General features: G+C 47.6%; 1 protein-coding gene across 1 annotated transcript in view; it reads right to left on the reverse strand.

The window, feature by feature from the left end:
* ARIH1 (ariadne RBR E3 ubiquitin protein ligase 1) overlaps positions 1 to 23220 on the reverse strand; it is a 50370-nt gene extending 27150 nt beyond the window's left edge. The window contains exons 1-2 of the mRNA XM_069025240.1: positions 22721 to 23220; positions 1223 to 1290 (exon numbers count right to left, since the gene is read on the reverse strand). Coding sequence (XP_068881341.1) covers positions 1223 to 1290; positions 22721 to 23083 — 431 coding nt within the window. The 5' untranslated portion in view covers positions 23084 to 23220. The remainder of the gene's footprint in view (positions 1 to 1222; positions 1291 to 22720) is intronic.
* Between the last annotated feature and the right edge of the window lie 4675 nt (positions 23221 to 27895).

A 27895-nucleotide genomic window follows, 5' to 3' on the forward strand; every position in this document is an offset into this window, starting at 1 on the left:
ATCTCAGGAAAATAAGGACTAAAGCTGTAAAAAAAATACAATCACTTCAGAAAAAAAATCTAGGTTAAACAAAACATAAAAGATACCTGAGCACCACCACTAACCAAAAATATTACACAAAGGGGGCTAAAGATGTCCTAAATTCAGTAACCAAGGATAGCAGAAATATTTGTACTCCAAAATGATTACTAGCAGTGTGAAAACCTTGGATCCTCTTTCCTTGGGTGACACGAGTACCAAACTACAGAGGCTCATCCCCCAGGCTCAGTGAAAGGACATTTATCAATTCACAGGAGCACCAACAACTGCTCCTGGTTTACCAAGCACATCCCATCTTCCCATCTTTCCCTGATCATCAGGCAAAGCAAATGGTAATTAAGAGAAAGTCAAACTAATGATCCCACCAGGCCCTCCACACCCACCCATTGGTCACTTCACACCTTTAAGACCAGTAGAGACCACAACAAATAGCAAGTCCCTGCACAGCCTTTACTGCTCCTTTTGGTCAAGATTAATTCTCCTCAGTTTCTAAAGTAAATTAAATTCTCCAGCTCCCTCAACTCTCTTCAACACCAACACTGGCATTGGAATGAACCAAATGCAGCTGGTTTTGGTCTCCACTGTACAACAACAAACTGAAAAGTATCTTTACCAAGCAACATTCCAAGAGCTGGGAATCAAAGATGGGAAATAACCATAAAACACTCTGCTCTGAGGGGGAGGGAGAGGCAAAATTCAAGCCATTATTTACACACACTGAAGGAAACCTGGAGCTGCGGGCATGAAGACAAGGCAGGACCATTATCAGTCAGGAACAATTTAGCCTTGGCCAGACCAGCGAATAAACATGTCAGGAATACACATGCCAGCATGACAGGCAAGAGCAGCTAAACCCAAATCCAAAACAGTTGCTAGATAACAAGAACCTGTTCCTGCTTGCTTTTTTCCAAAGCCTGTCCAAATGCTGTGCCTGTACGCGTTCAAACTGGAAATCCCTCTTTCCAATGGGCAACTTAACTTCCACAGCTTCTAACAGGCATCAACAATATTACAACAAGGAGCCATGAGTCACCCTTAGCTGGGAAAGGGGGAACATTTAGAGCTTACACAAAAGATTCTCCTGCCACACACTGTGCATTCATCCACCCTCAATTAATCCAGGAACAAACATTTTTTCCAGCTCTCAGGCACAAGGTGGTTGCATGCCGAGGTGGCTGCTTACCTCTCCATCAGCTTCTCCTTATCCCAGTTGAAATGGCTAAGCAGTATTCGAGTGATAGTCGCTGGATTCTGGAGAAAGAAGAGAAAAAACAATCAATAATTGAGTAACTAAGCTGGAGTGAGAACACCAAGCAGAGCTTTGAATAGGCAAAGGGAAAATCAGTGTTTCTGATAACATCATCTGTTCAGACCATACATGTTTACCGGCATGGACTGGGAAATAGTTGGACTTGACAGATAGACAAATTTAAAAGGAAAAAAAAACCCCACTCTCTAAATCCAACCATCTGTATAAAACGAGGATTTGGTTGAAGATTTAAGGACCAGACTAATTACAGCTACCACAGTGCCAACATCTCCATATCCAGCATGCCCACACAATACAATTCCAGGATGTCTGTAAAATGCAGGAAGGGCTGATTTCCACCCATCATACCCATTTTTGCCACAACCTCCACACCACCTGCAGAGCAAGAATATTCCAGTCCTGACCATCAAAACACTTGGGCTGAAAACTCTCCCAGAATACAGCTGGCTGCCAGTGTAAGACAACAAAGTCCTTGGGAGACCCCAGATGTTCCTGAAGCACCATGGCACCCAGAAAACACTCATGGAGCCATACAGCTAAGTAAAGAAATACAGCCTAGAAAGGTCAGAAAGAAGATGGAACACAGGAGCTGATCTTCACTCGTGTACACGTTTTTCTTCCAGTTAAATCTGTATCATCAGCCAAGAGTTTGATTATATGAGAAACACACCAGACCATATGGCTTCTGTTACACCCCAGAAGCACATTTCAGCTCCCCAAATCCACTCTCTGGGCTCAGCTTTAGGATCATTTACATGCAAAGGAGACAAGAGCAGCGCCCCGAGAACGTGCAGTGTGTACTTTGCCATTTGACACCAAAATGGAAGTTTGCCTCAGGGCCAATGTTCAATGGACGCTCTGAAGCTGTTGAAAAGTAGGACATAAACCAGCAATGTGATTTCCTGAGCCCTGGAGCTACAGCCACAACTTGATGCTGCCAAAAGCCAATGCTGTCACCCACAGCAGCGATCCCACCCCATCCCTGCATGTCCTGCCCCTCACCAGTCCGTACCACTACAGCCATTTTATGCTGCAAATACTGCCTCAGAAACTGATCTTCTCTTTTCATTTCGGTTGTTTTTTTCACTGAATCAGTTCTCCGATCTATTTGATTGCCTGACCACACAAACAGCTGCATTAGCACAAGGGGAAAGCAGGACAGCCTCTTTCACCACCAACACCAACAAAACAGTCACTGAAATAAAGCCCTCGGGTGACAGTGTAATAAGCACAAAGAACCAGTCTTGTGGTTTATGCTATAAAAAGTGACACTCCACTCCTTCTCCAGCGTGTTCTGACTCTTATTAATGCCAGCACAGATTGTTTAAGGCCAAACTAATAACTTTTTTTCCAGCTTACAAAGCCCATGTGAACAAAAGCAGCTTTAGAAAGGTTAGACCAGATCCCTGATCCAGTCCCTGTGGAGCCCCATAAACAGCTGGGACAGCAGATCTGGACAGCAGTATGGGGCAGAAGACACCAGAAATGGGTATTGCCTAACACTGCAAGGTGACAGTGTGGTTCTGGTCCACACCTCAACCAGTTTCCCAGGTGACAGGGATCCAAGCTCTTCCCTGCAGCAACACAAGGTGCCTGGCTGACAACCACATGTCACCAGCTCTCTGACAGCACCCCTCCCTCATCCAGCCCTGCAGAGGGAAGCCAACAGCTCAGTCCTGCCAACAAGAAGCTCTATGGGAATTTAAGGGTCTCCTTCACCAAAAGTCTCCTCCAGCAGCCTCTTTCAGGGTCTAGTTTCTGATCTTTCCAGGTTATTTTGTATTTGGGTCTCCACAACATCCTTTTCTGTAACTCTATCTGTACTATGTAGCAGGACCTAAAGGAGTTCTTAAAAGCTCACTTAGACAATTCCTAGAGCAATTTAATCAAAGATGAAAATATACCTTAGTAAATAAACCAATCTTATCTCTAGATTATCTTGGTTATGATACCAGCCCCTGTAATTCTCCAGTTATGAGTTTCAGACAGCAAAGCACACAGCTCTTCAACACAAGGAGTCTTCACTCAGCCCAGAGATCTGCCAGATGTACAGAAAAACACAGTTTTCTTCATTTCTCAAACAAAGGCACTGAGAGAGCTTTAATTAAAATCAGCCTGAAGTCTTGTCCTACCTTCTGCCACAGCAGCCCACTTGGCCACTTATTAAGGCTTCTGGGAATACCTATTAATCACTTAATAGGCTAAGAGGCAGTGGAGGTAGTGGTCTCTGGCTGACTTTTTAAAAAGCCAGAAGGTCTCCCCTGCACTGAAGGAGAAGTTACAGTACATGGATAAGAAACTCGAATGGTCTGCAGTGATTATTAAGTAGAACAAGGCTGATCCAGGAAATACCACTCCCCAAAGGACATGTGGTTGGAAAGGACAAGAGGGTTTCATCTGTGGCCTCTCCATTTTCCCAATGCACAGGCACTGAGGTATTCCGAAAGTTTCCCTAGGTCAGAGCCCCCAGGTATCCCAGCACTGTGAGGTCAGGGCACAAAACTGGACGTTATTTAGGCTTATACTGTTGACTCTGTGTGCTATCATCTTCTCCTGGCTTGCTGGGCTCCAGCTTCCTCCAGCACTGTTGGCTGAACACGTAAAAAAGAAAGGAAACGCCAGCAGCATGACAAGCTCCCACCAGAAATAGCTGGGCTGCCTGCTTTCTCTGCCTGCCACATCCCAGATGTAGCATTCAAACCTCCCCTGGCTGTTTCCCGGATACAGAAGGCAAGGATTAACACAGCCCTGCCCTAGCTCATCCCTGGACAGGGATACGATCTGAGCTGGCAGCGCACGGGGAGCACAGGAGACTGGGAGGGAGGCAGCTAAGGGGCAAACCAGAGTTAAATACAAATGCTGGAAGTTCTGGCATGAAGGATTGATTGTTCCAACCTCAGACCAGGCACACCATCATGGAACAGCTGTTCCATGGGAATAGCTTACATGAACACGCTTCCCGCACAATTATTCCGGAGCAGTGCTGGAGTAGTCAACCACAGCATCCACCCCAGCGAGAGCTGTGTCCTGTACCTTGGGCACACAGGGTTACAACACCACCAAAATAATGTGGTATTTCAACACCAGTTCTACTCCAGCCCTTACCAATCCTCAGCCATTGCTTTGGACGCTCATGCTGCAAAAATTAATGGAATATCCAAATACTGGGTTGCACAGCACTGGGAAGCTACAGGCTCTGTTCTGCCTCCTCGTTTGGCACACAGGATTATTCCCTACGAGTGACACCACGCAGATTGGTTATGAACAGGCTCCGCTGCCGCTCAGACGGGATTACTCCCGCGGCTGCAAGAGCGCGCTCCTACAAAAGCTATTTTCTGTTTACAAAGATGAATTTTCCTACAGAAAGCAGCCAGGGACGGACGGCGAGCAAGGAAACAGCCAACACGTTCTCCTCCAAACGTGGTCTGATGAAAGCTGAAACAGCAGATCTCACTTACAGCAGCCTCCTATTAAATTTTACATGTCGGAGCTGAGGCGGATTGCCTGGAGCCGAGGGCAGTGAGCCTGTTGATATCCAGATAGGAACAAACCCGAGGAAAGCAGCCATTTTGTTGAAATTCTCCAGGCACTTCAAAAGATTCCCTAACAAAACATTCCGAATAAAGCTCTGCCCAGAGTGAAACACCCTCAGTCCTTCAGCAGGGATTTTTTGGGGGGGGGGCGGGTGGTGGGGGTGGTGCTAACAAAGCAACCAAGTCCCACATATGCTTCAAACAAATTCCACTCCACCACAGCTTTTCACTAGAGGTATTTACACTTACTGTCCTTATCTGTTGCCATGCTCCAGCACACCAATGCAAGCAGGAGATACAGCAATAGGAAGCCCTACAGAGGTCTGGACTTCACCAAAGAAGCATTATTAATTCAAATAAAACTCCTTAATTTAATAGAATTTAATTCAACTGGAAGCTTCATCAGTGATAAGAGTTAGAATTCTTTCTGCTGTCAAAATAAGAAAGTATGAATCGGAAGGAAGAATATGGATGCACTTAAATGCCTAAATGAATTATAAATTAAATATTATTAGAACATTAGCTTGAATCAGAATTTCCAAGCAGCACAATTTGCTGAATGACAGTTGGGAGCACTTGATCCATTCATGTTTCCATCCATCAAGACGAGCTGCATGGTTAATTCCTGATGTTATTACCAAGAAAAGCACATTTTACAGTTCAGCTTCTCCTCACATGCTGGAAGTCAGCTCCTGGTTCAGTTTCAGCATTTACTGCAAATAAAAATCATTTAAGAACAACTTAAGCTCAGTTCTCCAGCAAAATCCTTTCCCACCTCCTGGAGACATGATATTGATAAATTCTTTGTTTCTTTCCATGCCATGGCTGGTTTTGTTTTCTACCCATGGCAGCTTCTGCATTCCAACAGTTTTCATCCCAACTGCAGCATCACCATCCCAATAACAGAGGCTTGGGTTTTCTACACAACTGCTTTGCACTTGTGAATCCAAGCAGATGCTCCAGAAACCCTGGCTTTGCCCAAGCCTCAGAACTCTGTACAGGGTTCAAACCTCAGCAATGTCCACTGCTGTATCCCATGGGGACACAAGACTGGGTTTACATTCCCCAGCAGAAGGAAACCAATGGTTTCACATCAGCCGACAAGACTGAGGGCTTGGCTTGGTGGAGGAGCAAAGAGCCACCACAAGCTAATGCTGGTCTGAAGCCAAGCAGCACAAACATCTGCTCCAGTGAAGTGGCACCTGGGGACAGCCGTCACACCACCACTGTAAATATTTAACCAGCCAAACCCCCAGGCTTTGCAACAGTAGAGCACTGAGTGGAAATGCCCGCTGCCCAGCATCTCCAAGGCTTGTCACGCGCACACCGTGCCATGGGAGAAGCGCTGATAAATCACCCACAGGTCATGTTTTACGGCAGCAGGGAGAGGAGGAGCAACCCCAGCAGGAGGGACTGTGACCAACACCCCACACCAGGCACCAAAGAGCTGCTTCATCATGTAATAACCAAGGGGCACTAGTCCAAAATTCTGCAATAACCTGGTATATGCTCCACCTGAACCCTCTGCTCTTCACCTGCACCTCTCCCAGCCCCACACAGACAATCTCAGATATAAAGATACAGTTAGTGTCTTAACTCAGCTTTTAACTTGCTAAAACACACCACAGTACAACTGTCAGCAAAAGGTTTGCACTGTTCTGCAAGTGCACTGAGTGACCTTCATTTGTGGAGATCCATTCACATTCATTCTTCCAGGAGACAATTACAGGAAATCTTACAAGCACAAAACCTCATTTCTAGCAGCTTAATAAAATTCCCAGGAAGCCAGCACAGAAGATGAGATCCAAGTGTTGAGTACTTCCAGGACATGATCTCAAACTTGCTAGTTTTTAACCACCACCAACTGAGCACTCCAAGAAGCTGCTGGAAAACTTCAGTGTAATCTAATATTCCCTGGCTTGATTACAGCCAGAACATGAGAGGGCTGCTGCAAGAAGAGGACAGCAGCTAAATGGATCGATCTGCCAACCCATCCGTGCTCTCTCCCTCTGCCATCCCCTGGGGTCTGGGAGAGAATCACACCATGGGACATTTCTGCCATTGCCATCTCAGGGTTCACAGGGACAGCACAACACGCTGGTGGATCTGATACTGCTCATCTTCCCGTTAGAGATAATAACACCATCAGTACTGCTCATTCTCTGTACCCTACTGAGGGGATGCTCTTTGCATCTCACATACTACTAAAGCCATATTTGAAGATTGAGTTAGAACTCTAAACCACCTGAAAATGTACCAGTTTCCTGCCATTTCTGTACAACTCCACAAGAAGCCAGGCTGCTCCCTGTGACTACTGTCATCTACTGTCCTCTATCTGGCATTTGCCACCTCATCATAACTCCCCATTAACACATACAGAGCCTTTGACTTCAACACCGATCATCTCCTTAGCTCCCTACATCTTTTTCCATCTCATTAACTTCCCCTCACACATCATCTCCTAATTCTGAAAATTAAGTTTTACAGAGTTACTGAATTAGGACCATTACGTGATGGCACCAAATGGCAGCTTGATCTGATGATCTGAGTTTGTAGTAACTTACCTGCACTCTACTGACTGTTTCCAGCTCTGATGAACATACATTCTTCTAGCAGGGGAAGTAATAAAAAGCAACTTTGGCGAAAACTCTCTTACTTCACTTAATTGGTTCAAGAGGCAGAAATGAAGCAGTCAGCTGCTTTACATTTTCTCAGAGCCTTTTGGAAAGCTTTCAGGTTAATGATTAGGAGCTGCAATGAAGAGCCATTGTCTAACAGAGCTTTTAAAATCAGAAAAAACCACTAAAGCAACAATTCCAGGATGAATTAGCAGATTTGGAAATGTAAAAACTGAATTCACACTGTAATACTTTAAATAAAAGAAGATGGCACGGATTCACCCTGTTGCTCTCAGAAGACCGCAGAAGCTCCACCAGCAACCCAACACAAATTAAAAACAACCAGGGAAGGCCTCTTCCAGCATCTCAGCTATGCTCGCTTCCATAGCAGGAGAGCTAGGGTTTGATGGTAGGACACAGAGAGATGTTAACCCTTATTTTATACATTTAAACTGAAGAACACTTCGGATTCTACTTCGTTTTTCTATAGTTCTGGAGTATAAAGTCCATCCTTTAAAGAGGAAGGACCCACAGGTCCTGAGCTGATGTTTCACTGCCCACAACAGCAGTTATCACCCAAAGGATTTCTCTCTTACTGGTGTCTCCCAGCACAAGAAATCCCAACACATGAACAGAAGCTCAGCAAAGCTGGGTAGGCAACATGAGCCCCAGCTCTGGTTTCCGGAGTCTCCGCTGAGCGCCTGCAGCTGCCGTGCTGAGCACCGGAGTGGGAGCACATGGGTGCCGGAGTACGCTGCACAACGGCTTTATTCAACCTAGTGCCTCCCACTCAAGGATTTGCAAAGACTTGCCTTAAAAGAGTAGGAGAAGGTGATGGCATCATTTCCATATAATTCTTCCAGTTTACTATTTCAGCAGCTCCGTAATATCTCCCCTCCCGCTCTGGAGGAAGCAAACAGCCCCCAGCGCTGCAGCCAGGCTGGGCACGAGGTGAGAGCAAAAACCCTGCAAGTTTTGGCTACCATGGATGTAAAGGGCCTGTGGGTTCATCCAGGTAAACTCCAAGTCCCCGGTAATCACCCATTTCGCCCTCAAGTCAAACCTTCAGTCAACATCTAGCACCACAGAGTTGCTCTGACAGGATGACAGTCCACAAAATAGAAATGGATATTTAGGAAATCAATAACAGACCTCTGTGTCCCCATCACAAATGACACACAGCCACCTTCCCTGCTTGTCAACAGAACACCACTCCCACAACCAGCATCCACAATGCATATCTGAGCCCCCTTCCCTCTTGATACCACTGCTCTTCCAGACCTCCAGGCTCCGTTTTTCCTCTTCTATCCAACATGACCCCAATCCTATTGAAATTCTCACCCCACCACACTTCAGTTTGGACCCACCCCACAGTTACTGCACTGATCTCATATATGGATCACAAATGTATCCAGCACCATCAGACAGAAAAAGTTGGGTTTTCTCCAGATCACAAGCATTCCTAAGGCAGAAAGAACATCATTAGATACTTTCAGTTCCACATAGTCTCTGGAAGACTACACACAGGGGCAGTTTCAATTCTTATCTCAGACCGATATAACAATGCCTGGCTTGAATAAAATACCCTGTGTTGCTTCAAGAGGAAAGCAAAAGCACATTTTGCCACAGAAAGAAACGATACTGAATGAAGGAAGTGACTGGCAAAAAGTACCAAAACACCATGGCTTGGCCCAAGAGCACAGGTCAGAAATTTCTCCCCCTGCACAAGATTCCAGAGAGGCCGAGGAAGACTCTAGACACCCAGAACAGCTTAGCTGTGCACCAGCTCTATTTTTGCCTATGAGATGAAGTGACAGCTACTTGGATTATGATTTTAATCTGAAATAGGGCAATAACTGGGCAAGACCAGACCAGCTCAGAAAGTATTTATTCAGCAGCAACACAAGTTCACACAAGCACTGGCTCCTGGACTTCCCACCGGCCCGTCAGTGATGGGAACACGAGTGACCAAACACAGGAACTGACTGGGTGAAGGGGGTCACTGGTTTATTTTAACACAGACAGGATCACTGTGTCACCAGACAGCTGAGCTGGCACAACCTGGACAACAGGGACTTGCTTCCAAGAAATCTGTTTGTCTCAGTCTGCCAAGAGCCACGTGTCAGGCATGTTAAAACTGGGTCCTCCCATATCAACAGACCCCCAAATCTTTTTGTCCCAAAGACTGTAAAGTATATTGGGACATACTTTGATGCCAGGCACAGCCAAAGGTCCCACTTTTTTTCTCCATTATCCCACCAGCTGCAAAGGGCAGGCCTTCATCCTCTTCACCCCAGTGTCTGGGGGCTATATTCACCTGGGCTACCAAATACCAGATTTTGATAGTAAACTGTGGGAATACTGCCAAGAACTACTACCAAGTGTCCTCCAAGTGAGCCTGACAGAAATGCACTTTTTTTTAAGGTCTTTCATTAGTCAATGTTGGAAAGACTGGAAGCAGCAGATGTCAGGTCAGCTACCCATCAAGCCGATAAAAGGAAACAACCCAAAGCACCACATGTGGGTTTCATGGGAATGCTGTCTTCAGTGACCCAACTCCTGAATGAACTGTGTATTTCTGGGAAAGTACAGGTCTGCTGATGTGAGCTCTAGAAACTGTCCTGTTTGCAGGCAGAAATGGATGCTAAAGGAATAAAGCTGAATGATCAACTGTACATCTGCTTTCTTCCTTTAAATCATTTTGTACCAGTCTTCTGGAGTCTCAAAAGAGCTCTCCCTGCTCTTTTCCCTCACTCCAGTATGTACTGGTACATTGACTCGGCTCTTTCACTGCACTGCGCACTGCCAGGGTCTGGCCCAGAGCCAGAGGCACCCAAAGGGCTGTACCCACATCCTGGGATTTATAAATCTGTAGGAGACTGGCTCTGTTCCTCCACACCAGGGAGGAAAACTGCTGGCTCTGCTGGCTCCTGCTTCCAGCAGCTCATGCAGCGTAAGGAACAGGCACCTCAGCTCTGGCCAGTGAATGATTTCCCAGTTAACAGTATCCAGCACCTCATGGATTTTGCACACCTTTAGGACAACAGAACTTTGCTTTTGCTGCTTTAAGCACATTCAAAGGCACCATCCAGTCCAGGGCAGTGTTAGGAGGCTGCTATGAGCAGATCAGTGGAAGAAGTATCAGAAGCAACTTGAAGAAATAATGGTGCCATGGCATACTTGAAATGTTTAGAAGAAATCAGACAAACTCTGGGAGGATGAAGGTATTTTTCTAATACTCAGCATCACAGTTATACTGGAAAAGGTAAATTCTTAATTTGTGCGTTTTTTTTCCACAGACTGTTTCCACAGCAGGTCTGTCTGTAGGCTCAAACACGTGCCTTGAAAACAACTAACTGATTTTCTGGGTTAACTTCTGTAAATTCTCAGCACGGGGCTCTCAATTTGTCCTTCCAGATGATGATTTAAGGGTGTCCCCTCTTTAGACAGTGTGCAAGCAGAGGATCAGCCCCCAGGTATGTTCGGCATGAAGGTGCCTCTCAAACACTGCTGGTTAAGTCTCAGGTTTCGGGTGATCTGCCTCCCACCTGCTTTTGTTACTGGGCACTGCTGGAGAACACCCATCACAGGGTGCTTGGGCACAAAGACACCAGCTGTTTAATACAGAAGATATAATCCAGCCAAACTCTGTATCACCTCAAGATAAGCACTGTTGATTCCTAAAAATCACAAGATAACCTGACCGTGAACAGAGCTTTATCCCCAGAAATTAGAGCCCTCAGACTCACAGGTACTTGGGGGAAATAACTCACTACACAAAAATCTCACAGTAACATGCCTGTGCAGCCTGTCCTGAATCTTGACTTCCAGTTCAGAACATTATAATTAACATTTTCCAACAAATATACAGACAGGAAGAAGAAAATGGCAAGGGATGATAACTGCTTCCATGAGCACAATGAGGTGGCACCCACAAACCCCTGCAAGTTAAAGATCTACCACGGTAAGTAAACAAAAGCCATCCCGATGAATAACTTCTCTCGTGGCAACGGCCAGGTTACTTCAAAAACATGTGGATACATAGTCACTGGTGGCATGCAAGTGTTAACCCCTTCAGCGACAGCGTGACTGATGAGAGACATGGGCTTGGCACAAGAATTTTTAGCTAGGGGCAATTCACATGAGCATTTTTGGAGAAAAAAAAAATCCTTAACATTCTTCTATCTTCTCTATCTCCTCCAGGCCCCAGTGAGGTGAGCACTTGGTACTTTTCTTCAATCCTCTGTCCCTCATAGTGCTTCTGATTTTGTCCCTTCTTCAAAGGAACAGTTCATGAACCATTCCCTCTTCACTTGGGCAAAGAGGAAGTTTTCCCATCGCAGTGAAGCATCACCACACTCCACAGTATTTTAGGAAAGAAGAAAACCACATTCCTTAGGGTGATTTCATCTCTCCATCACAGGCAAAATATGTTTTAAACACCCAATGTCACCCTGTCAAACAGGCAGGAAATCCATTCTGGTGATGCCTATGCCTTAGTCTACAACTCTCAGTCAAGGAAAAAAAATAATAATTTAGCCATCTTAAGAAACTCTTTAGGCCCAGGAAACCACTGCCAATGCAGCAGTGGCTTGGGGATGTAATCTTTGGCAACATCTTGACGCTGGCAGCAGCCCCAGCGCAGATGTGGTTGTGGCTTGTACCGCTTCCCTGCAAAAAGCAGCTTTACCTGCAAAAGCACTTTGTTCTGCTGGCACAACCTGCATCTGCACTTGGAAAACCTGCCAGCATCCTTTTCCCAACAAGCCTCCTCTAGTTCGGATCATTTTTTAATGATGACTTTGCAGTTTATTTACCACACTCTGCTCATTTATTCTTACTTAGTTTTACAGCCAACAAAACACAGCCCTGGCAACACGTTATTTTATAAGCCGGGATTTCCGCTACAAGAAGCAATTTTGCCTGTTTACACCCCAAAACTTTTTCCTCTGAGGGCTCTGCAGAAGCCACCTTTGAAGAAAGGATATTCTGGAGGCATAAGGAGTTTAGCAATCGCTTGTTCACTCTTGTTCCCAACAAGATATACCTCAAAGTCTAACTGCAGTCTCTAATTGCTGCAGGTATTTTTAACCAGCTACCTGAGCTCCCTCGAGTTAAGAGAAAATAGTCTGGTGGGATCTGATACAGAAATAGCAGAACACAAATCCTACAGCAGTGGGGGAGAACAGGAAACCTCCAGTGTTTTCACCATTTTCTCAATTAAGGGCTTTGAAGACTTGCCTCTACACAGACTTGCACTCATTTAATCAGAAGGGTTTCTACATCTGTTGAGTCAAACCAGGAAGTAAGTACAGATTCCCCATCTCTATTCCCTATTGGTAGAGAATGGGAAACAAACCTGGATGTGCAATTTTGTATTTGATGGACTGTGCACTAGCAGACAAGGATATCCCTTGTTCCTCTCCCATTAAAATATTACCATCATCAAGACACTGGGCTTCTGCAAGAGGAAAAACCCACCTAATCAGCCCTGCCTTTGCAACTGCTGTGCAGGGCAACAAGAGGAATAATTACACTAATGACTGGTGAATAACTGAGTGCACTGAATAGGCTGGCACCCAGCCTCCTCCAAATCCCAGTGCTGCCTGCAGAGACACCCTGGCAAGGGACAGCAGGGAATTACACCACGGCACACGAGAGTGACAGAGATCCCAAACGCCCTCCCTCCAGAGAGTTTCACTATCCATCATCCCTAAAGAGAACTCCAAGTCCTTGCACTGTTCCCCTCCTAGAAGCTGTCATCCCAGCCAGAAATAGTTTTGTGCACATTTTCAAGCATCAATTTCAGCTCTATTAACAATACAAATAAGGATATTTCAAGCATGTCATATTACCACATAAAATAAAGAGACTGGTTATTACAGAACAAGCTAACACATATCCAAAATGTGTATAAATCAAAGAGTATCACCTCAATTTGCTGAGATGGCCTTTCAGTCATTGCAGAAGTATTACAGACTATAAAAACAAAGACATCTGATACATTATCTCATCAGATCTTCATAGTGTGCAGAAATGGTTAATTTTTTATTGAATTTTTATTTTGTGTTATAGTTATTTTCCTCTATGCACACTAGGTGAGATTTTACTCCAAGGACCTTCCACTTTACACTGTTGCTCCAAGAAGAAAAATTATGCTGCTAACTAAGGGTCAGAATGCTGCTCTTCCTCCTTTTTTATTAAAAAGCTGCTGTTCAGCCCAGTTTAAATACACATTGGTCAATAAAGCTCTGTCACTTCCAAGCTCCTGCTCTGGAATCCAACCTCAAGACATGGCTCTCCCACACTCTTCTTTCCACACCACTCCTTTCACTCCCTATTTCTGAGATCCTAGATGACTAGGGTGAACATTACTAGGAGTTAACTTAGTTTTAAGTTTTTCTTACCACACAGGAAAGCTCACTGCAAGTGAGACTGTTTATTCATGTGAGTCCTCCTGGTTTCCTCTAATCCCTCTCCACATTTCTACCTGCCAGACAAAGGAATGCTGATTGCATTCGGGTTTGTTGCCCAAGAACACACCAAGCCCACAGTTACCAGCTGCAGAGGGGATCAGAATTTTGAAAAACTCCCCAGAGCTCTTTCCAAAGTTAAATATGCACCTCTAACTAGATGCGCACACAAAATAGGCCACAGAAATGTTGAAGTGTAGATGCACATCCATTTGTTTGGCTGACAGAGCTAACAAGTCAAATACCACCACTTCTGGCAACTGGAGCAAAGTAGCTGCTCATGGGGTCAGAGGGCTGAGCAAGAAGAGCAGAGAGGAGACACTTTTAACTGGAGAGTTCCCTGATTCCCTGCATTCCATGGCCCTGCAAACAGCTGTATCCAGGCAGTCAGGGAATGGGAACTGCCCAAGCGCAATATCCACACAACCACGGCTCTGTTGTGGGTGTACGTCTGTATATCCCAAAAAGCACTACTGGGGATGAGTGTCAGACACTCAAACATCACAACGGTTTGAGTGTGTTAGTGTTTTAAGCCAACCAAGCCCATCCCAAGTGCCCCAGCTAAGAAAACCAATAGCAAACCCCAAAGAAGTGACCCAGGGTGAAGCACTGCACTGTCACTACAGCACCAGGTCCACACACACATCAAAGCAGCACAGGACAGTAAAAACAGCCATGTCCTGCTGGGATTTTTACACAAGGGTGCTTGTTGGTCAAATACCAGCTCTTTCATCTGTGGCTCTGGAAGAGTTTTGCTGAAGAAAACAGCAAAGAAACATCCTTTGCAGGGCAGCACCCAACACGCTCCTTCAGAGGCTGACCCAGTCACTGACACCAGACAGGAAGTGGCAACCTACAGAACCACTTCAAATTTTCATTTCTTTACCTTGGAACAAAATCTCTTCAGGCTTTCTCCTTAACAGGAACAGCAAATATTAGTTTAAAATCTTTGAACTAACACCCAAAGAAGTCAGTTATTTTGCCATTTGACTACTTTCAGGTGTAATTATACAGATTCTTCTGGTTCTACTAAGTTTTTACTGTGTGTTCTCCACTTTGAGAGGACTTTAACTGTGCCCATGTAGAATCCTTTAGAGCAGGAACTCCTACTCTATCCTGATTATCTGCTGGGAAACAGTTTAGAGTCTGCATCCTTCATCTGGTGAAATTACTGTAACAATCACAGACAATTTTTCTGAAGGGCTGCAAAGGAAATAAGCAAATATCCAAGCTTTTAGTTTTAAACATTGGGATTATCTCCCTCCAGCTCCCAAATTCCTCAAATCACAAAGCAATGAAAGCTTCATCTATTGTGAATTAAAATGCACATAAAAAGGCCTGTTTGTGGTGACACAGTACATGGAGAGTCCCTCCCCTCAGACCAGGAAGCCTTTCACACCTTCATGTTTCAGACCCAAGTACTCTCCCACAAGACCTAATTTTGAAGCAGATGGCCAAGACATGATCCTTACACTGCTTGTCCCTGGAAACAAGAGGTGCCACATGGTGCTCTAGGATATAAGTTTTTAACCAAGGAAGATACAAAACCAGGAATGTTTAAGAAAGACTGGGAAGAAGGGTCTTAATGTGCCAACATCAGTAAGTGGGCACCAGTGGAAACCACCAGGAGAAGACCAAGAAGCCCAGTTTTAGGTAGGTTATACACTCAATTACTACCAGATTAGAGCCAAGAGTCACCTGCTCACAGGGCCCTCAGTTACTGCCCTGTCCCCAGCAGCTGTATTTGGCTCCTCTCCCAAATACATCCACAGAGGACCACAACCTTTTGCCATCACACAGACGTGCTGGAGCCTGGCAACAAGGACAGGCACCGTAACACAGCCATGGAGAAGCTGTGCGCTCCTCTCCAGACGTCTGCGCTCCATGCTTCTCCAGAGGGAGGACACCAAGGGGGGGACACGTGTCCCTACAAAGTCACTTCTTTGTTTCTCCCTTTTTACTAGGCAGTGGCAATTCCTACCAGCTTTGCGCTCCACCAGCTCCCAAAAGTTGCCCAAAACCCAAGGCAAGACAGCTGGCAATGCCAAAATGCACCACAACCATCCAAGACAGTTTCACAAGGGCTTAGTCACTTCTTCCAAGCGACTTTGATGCTGTTGAAAGCTATCTACGTCACGTTTTGGATCTGAAACAATTCCCAGCATGTGGAAAAAGTTCTCAGTCTCTAAAAACAAGGAAAAGACTCAATGCCAACGGTTCTGTTTGAGTGCTGTATATGTAGAGTGGCTCAAACCCTCACCACAGTGAGCTGCTCTGAGTACCAGAATTAATGACCTGGCATTGCTGTACCACGTAAACAAGGGATCGCTCCTGCAAGAGCCTCTGCACTTACATGGGCATTCCAAACTCAGGAAAGGCACAGACTTGTGAAGTATGAACTCAGTTACACCTGAAGCAACTACTGAGGGAAGCCTGGGGTGGCAGTTTTCAAAGCATTTATTTAAACAGTGTTTCCATCACAGGCCAAGATCAAAAGCCAAGAGCGAGGAAAGGAATTCTATATAGGCCAAGTTCAGGGTTTCCAACACTCCAAACACCTGGGATGGTGAAGATACTTAAATATTATCACATATATTGATATTTCCATTATCAAATTACTAATGATTTTTCTCCAGCTGACTGCCTCGTCCTCTCAGAGCCTCCTGCACCAACGTCCCACACAAAGCCAGCAGCCCTCTCCCAAACCTCAGGCATCTGTATTCCGGGCTGTGCTCAAATGCACCATTTGGCATTACTGAGCAACTACGAACCCTCCCAAGGTGTTTTACAACAAATGAGGCTGCAATTTCCTTGCAGTTGCTAGAGCTACTAAAAGACTTGATGAAATTCAGCAGCATTATGTGCTTGTATGCACCCAAAAGCCTCCAAACATCCTTTGTGGATGTCAGGGATCCAGCGTAGTCAGCCACGAAGAGAAAACATCCCTTACAATACTCAGATCCCAATAATTCCAGAAGTACCAGAAATCTGGAGGACCCTGAACAGGTGAGTTCAGGACTGAGCTATACCTTCTCCAGGAAAAAAAAAAGGCTCCTACAAAGAAATTGTGGATGAAAACCTTGACTTGCTGTTAAAACAAGCACAGTGTGGAGATCTCAACCATCACTTCCTTCAACTATCACACTTGACACTAACAGCAGAACCACATTCTTGTTTGTCTCATTCATGGAGTAAAGAGGAAGAGAAAATAGTTTCAAAATAGAAAACTGAAAACTATTTAACAGGACTGCCCTACATTTCCAAAGGGCATTGGAGCTTTGGGGTTTATTTGCTGTTAGGGACTTGAACTCGTGCAAGGTTAAAACTAAGGGGTCAGAGCTTGGGACAAGTATAAAAGGGGAACCTGTGTTTTCATTTTCAGTGATGCTTCAACACTCAGAAATAGCTCTTGTTTCGCATCAACTGCAGTCTCAACTCTGACTTCTCGGTGGCACAGCTTCCAATTTATAGCAGAAACAGCCCTTCTACTTTGCATAGCAGGAATGGTCCTGCTCACTGAAATTAAACCCACAGGGAACAGCAACAACTGTATTTACTATTTAGTTTCAGCTTTCTGGAAAGAAACGTTTAAAAGTAGCTAAAAAACGAGTGTTTTCAGTTTCATTTTGAAAACATCCCAATACACGCCTGTCCCCATGTGCACCCCAAGGCCCCTGAGAAAAAGGCTGCCTTGCTGTGATTTTGGGAAAATTATGTTGAGACAAAAGCAACCAGTGTCAAATGTTTTCACACATGGCCAACCATGAGATTTGCATTTGGCCTAACAGAAACATAAAGCACAAAGCAAATGGGTCATATTTAAGTATGAAGTTGAAATTCCTCTGGAGACTTAACAAGACTTTTCTATCTGGTAATGCTGAAATTTAAAGTAATATTTTAAAAATTCTATTATACTCAGAATTACATGTCTTGACAGTCAGGAACAGACACCATGTCATTTCCAAAAGTTTTGGAGTGATTGCTTATACAAGATTCCAGGAATGCTTTGTCACAATGAAGTTTATTCCATTCCTTGGAAATATTAAATGCATTCCTGCTATAATGAAACACCTTATAAACACCACGTGACAGAAACATGGGGTTTTAACAAAGCATTTCCTCCCAGCATCATAACATTTAGGCCCGACATGAATTTCGTTATCAAGTAAGTAACCACACAAGGAGGTTTGCAAATCACCTCTCGCTGTGAGCGGACCCCGATGGAAGCAGCACCAGCCTCGAGTGCTTCCACCCACAGACTCCCACCTAATGCTTGTCAGGCAGATCCAAGTACTTTGAATTTCCAAGATGTCATCTCTAAGCACAGTTTTAAGCACGACCCTGAGCAACAAGCAGCAATTCCTGTTGCTCACTGGCAAGTCATCCCTGTTCTGGACAATACCTTTGGAATGTACTGCCCACAGTATGCTGAATTACACCAGTACTGGGAAGATTTCCCAAGTTTCGCCTGGAAATCGGGATGTTTTGTCCAAGCAAGTGAAGCTACTGCTTAACAAGACCCCTCCTGTAACAATGGGTTTGCACTTGCCGTGACAGAGCTCTACTTAAGCAGGGCTGTGGAACTCCAGGGGCCTCTGGGAAAAGCCATTCCTCAACAAACATGGGTTTTTAACTTCGGAGTGGCCTGGGGTTTGGGCTTATTTTAATGGCAAAGCTTCTACCAGCAAGGACCTAACCTTGCTTCCAAAGAAGGAACCCAGCTCCATCACGTAAATAAGAAACCTGTACTTGCTGCAAATGCTCTGATGTTACACCTGACCTGGTCTGCTCTAAAAAATCTAATGTAAAGCCTTTAATCAAAAGAAAAGGCATTTTTGAGCTAGACTAAGTTTTGTCGGATCCAGTAATGCCACATCCTTCCAGAGAAAGCTGAGGTTTGAAGCTCAACATGCTCACAATCACACAGCAGGCCAGGCACAAAACCCAGCCACATCCAGGATCCTGATCCCCGCTGTGGGGTGGGGAAAGAAAACAAGAGGCTCAGCTCCTTTTTCTGCCACCTCAGAGCTTCGCCCCAGTATTTTCAACACCTCACCATTACAAAGTCCAGGAAGGATGAACATGGTCGGTGACATCGCAACAATGTCATTGGAACGCTCCAGAAAAAGGCAGGCAAAAAGGGGGAATTAATTCAACCTGGAAGTACTGGAATTGCACAAGGTTGCAACAAGGCAAGGAGAACACTGGGCCAAGCCAGGCTACAGAGACACATCATGTGCTCTACTCAGAGCAGAAATAAATATGCCATTCTAAACATTTTTCAAGTTTATTTTCAGAAAAAATCTAGAGCAAAAATGGAAATAGCAATCTGATATTAAAAAAGAAAAAGAAGTGGCAGTGGCTTATTTGGACAAAAGTCCAGAGAGAAAGAATATGGGGAAGACATTTAACTGTGGGAAAATGCCTTTGGGAGGAGGAAGCCTTTTGTTCCACAGCACCTCTGTGTCTAGGTTTTTACAGTCCTTTGCTAACTTATTCTGCCAGCGGGTGGAAAACCATCAGAAATCAGCCTGTTTACTTAGACAACTAAAATTCCAAATACCATGGCAAACTGCTCTCTGCTCTGCCTAATCACAGGGAGAGGACAGGAGGAATACTCTGAGGTTTACAAATCTCAGCCAACCAACAGCACAAGGTTAAGGGGTTATTCATATCCCTATTTTTGCATTCAGAGAGCAAGGGGAATTCTTGTCATGCGACACACGGAGACAAATCAGATTATGAACGTAAGTGCCAAATACAGTGCAAAAACCACCATTAAACACCTGAAATCCTGCTTATGCTCAGACAAGAAAGAGCAAGTGTAAAATATTCAGAATATTTGAGACATTCTGAAACCTGCCTGGTTCACTGTAGGTTCAGTGGTCTTAGGGAGGCCAAGTGATAGCAGTTTGGCACTGAGCAGATGTCTCCAAGAGCCCATTCCACGCTACGGGGTGAACCACAGGCTCTGTGAGCAGCAACTTAGTCACAGGTTAGCTCCTACTTCTGCAAAGTCTCCATCAGATAAATCCCTGCCCAGAAAAGTTCACGTTTTTTCTTACACAGCTTGTATTTGGAAATGACCAAATGGATGGGAGAATAATTTAGTCACTTCAACTATAGCCCTTTCAGCCAATAACTGCTTGAATTGAGTGTTTTAATATAGAGTTACACCTGCCATGGCTCAGATACCTCCTTGCAAATACTCTGTGGCTCCCTGTTCCATTTTCCTTACGCTACAGCTACAAAACAAAATCCCATTTATACCTTGCACGTGATTATTAAAAAAATCACTCATTAGAGAGCACAAGACCTACAGCTGAAGTTTTCAGGCTGTACATTACATCCTCCCTTGGACAAGTAAGTTCAAAGCACTCAAAAACGTAACCACAACCATCACTACTTGCTACCAAGAACCCACGGCAGAGACACAGGGACCAAAGCCATCCAGTCCTTGACTGGAACAAGTGAATCACAGCTCAGCAACCGAGGATCTGCAGCAGCATCCCGAGCCAATGTGACTCCAGAAAAGGTTTACTGAACCAGAAAAGCAGCAGCAGCAATCCTGGTTGGGCGCCAAACACAAGGAAATAAACAGAACAGAGCGCTGGAAGATTTCACCAGCAGCCACAGGAGTGGGAATGAGCAAATCCTGAAGCATCAGCCGAAGTCGGGCCACTTATCCCAGAACAGCCCAGAAATCTGATGGCAGGAAGCTGGCATTTAACAGCCATCCACGGCAACTAAGTGTTTTCCTACCTTCTTCTGATGTATTCCAGGGCCTAAGCTGGTTTTGGGTCCCAAGTTTACCCATGACATTCTGAACAGACTGGCTTTGTGCACCCTGCTCTGCTAAACCACGAGGAACTACTGCAAACCCCAGGCAGCAACTGGAGCATGAGAGCAGCCACGGGAGGGTCCGGGGGGTGGTTCTGCAGAGCCCAGCATAGGGTCAGGCCTCCTGCTGCCACCCCGGGGACAGGGGCAGAACAAGGGGCTCATCACCTAAATCCATTTCTCTGCACTAGTTCTGCAACTCACAGGTCGAGCACACAGTCAAACAGCTTCAAGGGTGGTGTAAGAGGGGGGCAAATCCGCTCAGACCACCAATCAGGACCTTCTCTAACAAATTAGTTCACGAAGGACATGCAGGTGAGTTCACCAGTCGGGTCTGGAAAATGCAGGAGGCAGGAACACTCTCAACTCCTCACTGGCAGCAACTTTTCCACCACTTGTCTTATACAAAGATAAGGAATATGTCAGAATCTGTTCAATACAAACAGTTTGGGCCATGACTTCTGCAATCTTAATCATTAAACAGAGACTCACTATCTTAATGGCTATTTGAAAGAGTAAAAACCTGAAGTTCCCAACTGTTTGCATGTCTGCCTCCCAATTGTTTCCCTCCCTATATCAGGATCAATAACTGGGAGCAAAGAAACATCCCTGTTTAACTATGAAATCTTCTTTAACTGCAGGGTAATCAGCTAATCCAGGCAGACTCCTTTATTCAGCTTTACACGGGCAATGCTATCATTAAAGTAATAAACTTTAATTTGACTCAAGGAATGCCATGTACTAATTTTGCACGCAAATACTTTTACAGCTGTTTGCATCAAGCTCCATATAAACTACAGGGGATTTATAGCACATAAAGCAACATTTCAAAGCTGCTGTCACAGCCACTGCAGAGCACAGGACAGTTGGAGAAAAAACATACACTGAGGCATCTCATGTATAAAGAGATTTACGAACACACACAACCAGCAAAACAACTGCTTTCTGGGCACTGAATCCCTCAATATTTAGTATCCACAGATTTCTCACGCTATTCCGGTTGGCATACTGGAAAAGGGGTAGCACCTCCTATTTACTCTGAATAATGGTAAGTAAACGGGAACTAAAGAAAACCCATCACCTGAAGAAAAGTGAACTGTATCAGAAACTTGATGGTGAGCTGGAGCCAAACCCTGCCACGAACATTTAGAAAGGGATGCTGAATCATTTCAGCGGCTTGAATTTTTTCCCCAAAAGCTCAGGAGCCAAGAGATAAGACTTAGATACTTTGATCTAAAGAGGATAAATGTTATTTCAAACTCTATTTCAGTTTTAAAGAGACGCGCTTAAAAACTGAGGGTAAAAAAAGTTACGGTTGTGAAGGGATTGCTCGTACCCCTCCTGGTCTGTGCTGGAAATAAACACAAGGTTCAACCTCTGTGTGTGGCGGGGGGAAGGGAAGGGAGACGGCAACAAAACCAGAGCCGTGCCTCTCCTGGAATTCCAGGGCTTGCCATGGACTCCGCGGGTTACCGAAGGAGCCGGAGGAGCTACACCCCGCCGAACACCAGGAGGACGGAGAAGAATAAGGGAAAAAACATAGATTACGGCCCCCAGCTCGCAAACACACAAAGAAAGAAGAGCCCTTTCAGTGCCAAAGGCCTCGTTCCCGACGCTTCCACGGCAGGAAGCGAGATCCTGGCCAGGCCCGAGGAGCCTCCCGGGAGAATGGGGTGACGAGGAGTCCCCTCCACCCCCAGGGTGTACCCAGAAGAGCTCCCCCTCCCCACCTCCAGCGGCGGGGGATACCGAGTTGAGTCCCCTCCAGCCCCGGGAGGTACCGAGGAGCCCCTTCCAGCCTCGGGGGGTGCCGACAGGTGTGTGTGAGGCCCCGGCCCGTGGACGGGCCGGCTCCGGTGCCCCTCAGGAGGCCGCTGACCCGTCCCGCCACCCCCCACGCCCCTTCCCCGGTGTGTCCCCCCCAGTCCCGGTGCCGGGGGGCCGCACCTGGATGACCTCGTTGACCTCGCGGATGCACTCCACCATGTGCTGCAGGATCTGCTCGGCCGTCAGCACCTCGTAGCGATAATCCTCCTCCTGCTCGGGGCCGCCGCCGGGGCCCGGCCCGCCGCCCAGGCCGCCGCCGCCGCCGCCACCGCCGGGGCCCAGCCCGCCCGTCTCGCTGCCCAACAGCCCGTCGCGCTCCCCGCCGACGCGCAGCCCGGGCTCCACCAGCTCCACTTCGCCCAGGTCCAGGTTATCGTCGGGCTCGTCTTCCTCCTCGTCCTCCTCGTCCTCCTCCGCGCCGCTGTCCTCGCTGCACTCCTCGTCCTCGTCGAACTCGTAGTTGTACCCCTCGTCCGAGTCCATGGCGAGGCGCTGAGGGAGCGGCGGCGGCTCCCGCGGCCTCCCCGCGTCCGGCCCCGCCGCCGCCGCCGTTGGCCCCGGCCCGGCCCGGCCCCGCCGCGCCTCAACCGCCGCCAACAAAGGGCCGCGGCCGCCGCGCTCCGTCACCGCGCGCCCCGCGCGTCACCGCCGCCCGCCCGCGCCTGCGCGCCCGCCGCCATCTCACCCCGCCCGCCGCCGCCATCTTGAGTGCGCGACACGCCCCCGCCCAGCCCCCGCCCGCCTCACGCTGACGCCGCCATGTTGAGTGTGGCGCGGCGCCAGGCTGGGTGCGGCGGGGAAGCATCGCGGAATCACCGGACCACTGGGGTGGAAAAGAGCCCCGAGACTATCGAGGCCAACCTGAGACCCAACACCATCCTGTCAACCAGACCAGAGCACTGAATGCCACGTCCAGTCCTTCTTTGGACGCCTCCACGGATGGGGACTCCACCATCTCCCCGGGCAGCCCCTTCCAATGCCTGAGAATCCTTTCCATGAAGAAATTCCTCCTGATGTCCAACCTGAGCCTTCCCCTGGCACAGCCTGAGGACGTTTCCTCTTGTCCTGTTCTTTGTGCCCTGGGAGCAGAGCCCAACCCTCCCCAGCTGCCCCCTCCTGTCAGGGAGATGGGCAGAGCCAGAAGATCCCCCCTGAGCCTCCTTTTCTCCAGGCTGAGCTCCTGTCCCAGCTCCCTCAGCTGCTCCTGGTGCTACCCAATATTAACTGGTTGGAATGGACCTTAAAGCTCATCCCATTCCACCCCCTGTCATGGGCAGGGACACCTTCCACTAGCCCACGTTGCTCCAAGCCCCATCCAACCTGGCCTTGGACACTTCCAGGGATCCAGGGGCAGCCACAGCTTCTCTGGGCAACCTGTGCCAGGGCCTCATGACCCTCATAGGGAGGAATTTCCTCCCAATATATAACCTAAATTTTCCCTTTTTCAGTTTGTACCCATTACTCTGTCCTATCCCTACAGTTCCCAAGGAAGCTGGGTGTGGGGGGGGGGAGTGGAAGGTTTGGGGGGCTTACCAGCTTCTTCTCCTGCCCACCCAGTGACGGGACATGAGGTGAAGCTGGGGCATGGAGCCCTCCTGAAGTGTTCTGTGGGGCCAAGTGCAGAGAAGACTCCCAGTGCCACCGTTTAATTGAGTGGTGTGGGGTCTGTGGCAAGCGACTTGTAAGGGCAATGTGATGTGAATGTGAGGGGAATGTGAGGGAAAGGTATAGGAAAATAGGTTGATCTGCCTCAAAATCAGAATAAAATTGCAATGAGACCCTCCAGGCAGAAATTCCCAATCATTCCACAGGATAAATGTGAGCCCACCGTCTCTGGGGGAACCCTGACTGTGCCAGGTGGCATCTCCAAGCTCCAGCGTTGCCTTCTGGTCCATGAAGATGGTACTACCTGGGATTTCCTTGGTGCCAGGCTTGATTCCCTTTTTTCTCTGTTAATTTGACATTTTTCAGGGGGAAGAACACACAAGTGGTTTCACCCCCAGACCAGGGATAGACTTTTTTACCTCCTGGTGTTGACAAGTGCCCTGGGCCGGTCAGGAATGCTGTGCCCAGGTGGTCTCATCCCTGCCAGAGCCTCTCACCTGGACACTGAGCTGCCAGCGAAGGGCAGGATGGACACTGAGGGGCTGCGGGGGCTGAGCACCCTTTGCCTCAGCTTTCCCTGCCTCCAGCATCAGCTGCGCTCAGCCTGATACGGGGGAGGCTCGCTGGGCTCATTGTCTGCAGCCGTTCGGGGAGCTCACGGAACTCTGGTTGGCTTGGAAACAAGGCTGCAGTCTGGCCCAGAGGAGAACCAGCTGCTCCCCCCTCCACCACTGTTCACCGTGGATGTGAGAGCCCGGCACAGCCCCGGGAGGGCTCCAAGGCCACCTTCTCCCAGTGGTGCTCACCTTCCACTTCCTCGTGCCCTGGGGAATCATTTCTTCCCGGGGTGAAGTGGGGCCGTGCGGATGTGGTGACGTTATTCACCCACTCTGCCCGGATGAAGATGAGACTCAGCAGGGCAGTATGTGGTGTAGGTGTGACAAGTTTCATCAGCTCTTTGGGACAGGAGTCATCCAGTGCAGCGGGATCCTGCTTCCTGCTTCTGTCTCGTACAAATCCCTCGTGAAACAGGAAGAAAATTAGAAGCCACATTCAAAAGGCTGTTTATTTCCTGTTGAACACAGAAAGCATAATGATGGCTGCAGCGACAGGGGTTTACACATGCAGGTGCCCTCAGGGATCCAGGGAGATTAAGCGTCCAATGGCCTGGCAGGTGTCTCTAGAACCCTCACTGGGTACCCAGCTGCGTCTTCAGAAACACAGGCAGCTCCCTGCGCTCTGCTCTGCCCGGGTCAGGAGCACACAGGGGGTGTGGTCTGGGCACGCTCATTGCCTCATGCGATGCTACCTAGTCAATAAAGCCAGTTCTCTAATTACCCTACTTACGTGGAATTGCAAAGGCCGGAGCTTTAATCATCCTGCCCTACATTAATCTAAGTAGCCCTGACTTGGTTCAGCTCCAGATGCACCATCTGGACATCTGCCAGGCTGGTCCCACCTCACACGTCAAGTCATGGGGGCTCAGGTGGTTGCTCCAGGTCCTCACCCCACGTTTTATGCCCAAGGGGGACTGTGTGTCACCCCCTGGGATGCTGAGCTAGTTCTGCCCAGCTGGTGACATGCCCAGCTCCTGCCCAACAATGACAAGGCACAAGCCATTTTGGGGCTGCTCATCTGCCCACAGGATCCCAAGAAAGGCACTGGCCAAACAGTGGGGTTTTGCTTTTTTGGATTTTGGCAGCTCTGGACACAAAAACCTTTGGCCGAGGTGACCTTCCCCTCAGGGACAGACTCGGGAGCATGTTTGGGAAGCAGCTGTTCCTGGGAGCAGGGACTGGCCATCTCCGGGTGCTCCAAGAACCTCCCCACAGCCATGTCCTGGCCCTGGCCAAGGCTGCAGAGTTCAGCTCAGAGCCTTGCATGGAGCCCAGAGAGAGGAGGTTCTCTGGAGCCAGGCTGGGAGAGCTGGGAGGATTCACCTGGAGAAAAGGAGGCTCCAGGGAGAGCTCAGAGCCCCTTGCAGGGCCTAAAGGGCTCCAGGAGAGCTGGAGAGGGACTGGGGACAAGGGATAGAGGGACAGGACAAGGGGGAATGGCTTCCCACGGCCAGAGGGCAGGGCTGGATGGGAGATTGGGAAGGAATTGTTCCCTGGGAGGGTGGGGAGGCCCTGGCACAGGGTGCCCAGAGCAGCTGTGGCTGCCCCTGGATCCCTGGCAGTGTCCAAGGCCAGGCTGGACAGGGCTTGGAGCAGCCTGGGACAGTGGAAGGTGTCCTTGCCTGTGGCATGGGATGGAACAAGATGATCTGTAGAGGTAGGGACCTACCTTACTACTCAAACCATGCTATGATTCTGTGATGTTTCTATGATCCCAGTAATAAATATTTATAAACACTGATGGGATCTTCCCAATGACATCCCACAGATATAGGAAACCAGTTCGCCTTCTGCAGTCCCAGTCTTATCTTTCCCAACTGCAAGACAGGGATCAGCACTTTGCAGCCGGTTACTCCAGCAACAGTTACACTAATACATCTCAAAAATACTCTTTGGAATGAAATTTTAGCCACGCCCTTTGCAAAAGGTCTTTCTTTATTTTGAAGTTCCCAACCAATAGTCATGTACGAAGCCCTGGTCACCCACCAGCTTCTTGTAGGTGGTTGGCAAAAGGTACCTGAGAAAAGCAGGGCTGCTGTCTTCAGCTCATTTCCAGGGGATCTGTGCTGCCTCTGGGGATTTTAGGACTCCAGCTACTGAGGAAAGCCAAAAACTGTTCTTCTGCCCACTCTGAAAAATGATTTAGATCTCCACAGACACCTGGTGCCTTTTCACTTTATTCTTGCAAGAGCTTAATTACCCAAGTGATTTTGGTAACTGTTAACACTGAAGCTGACAAGAATAAAATATTGCCTTGCAATCACCTTGCTCCCCAAAGTTAAGCACATGCTTACAGGATTTATGGGAGCATCGCCTCTGGGCACAGGGAGTTTGTCACGGCACATCCACAGGCTCTGATTGATTCCAGCTCAGCCCCACAGCCGTGACTGGGAGCAGCCAGGGACAGCAGCCACATGTACTCAGCCTCCGCAAGAACTTGCAGCATCTCCTCGTGACAAGCCCTGATTCGTGATACCAAAATGCTGTGAAAGTGCTGGTGTCCCACACCACAATCCGCCTGCAGATTGAGGGTGAACCTCCCATCCCACCCAGCCTTCTTCCTGATCCCGCATTCCTTGAGGCAGGCAGGATCTCTGGAAAAAGCCTTTCTTTCTCCATCACCAGAGACACACAGAGCTCCCACGCTGGGAGAAAGGAAATCCAGAAGATTTCTCAATGCCCAGGGTTTGATTTTGGGTGTCTGCACACTCCTTAACAACCTCAACCATAAGCATGGGCTGAGCAGCCCCTTGGATCACCACCCCAAAGCTGTGTGAGCTGGAGATAACCCAGAAGAAAAAAGTCTCTGTGATAACATCAACAGTGGAAACACCACCAGGCTGAGCTCGAGTCAGGACCCCAAATCCTACACTGATTAACACATCTCACTTCAAGCTTTTTGCTTTAAACTCCACTCTCAAGCTCATAACTGTTGAAATACTTCTCCTCGCTGCTGCCTGTTCAATCCAAGCCTCCCAGGCCTCACTCCCCTCACACGTGCTCTCCCAGCTGAAGAGGTCCCTTCTGTTAAACCCCATCTTTGCTGAAAAATTCGTTCACCACGTGCACCTGC

The sequence above is a fragment of the Aphelocoma coerulescens genome, chromosome 10 (assembly GCF_041296385.1).
Source record: "Aphelocoma coerulescens isolate FSJ_1873_10779 chromosome 10, UR_Acoe_1.0, whole genome shotgun sequence".
Classification (NCBI taxonomy): domain Eukaryota; kingdom Metazoa; phylum Chordata; class Aves; order Passeriformes; family Corvidae; genus Aphelocoma; species Aphelocoma coerulescens.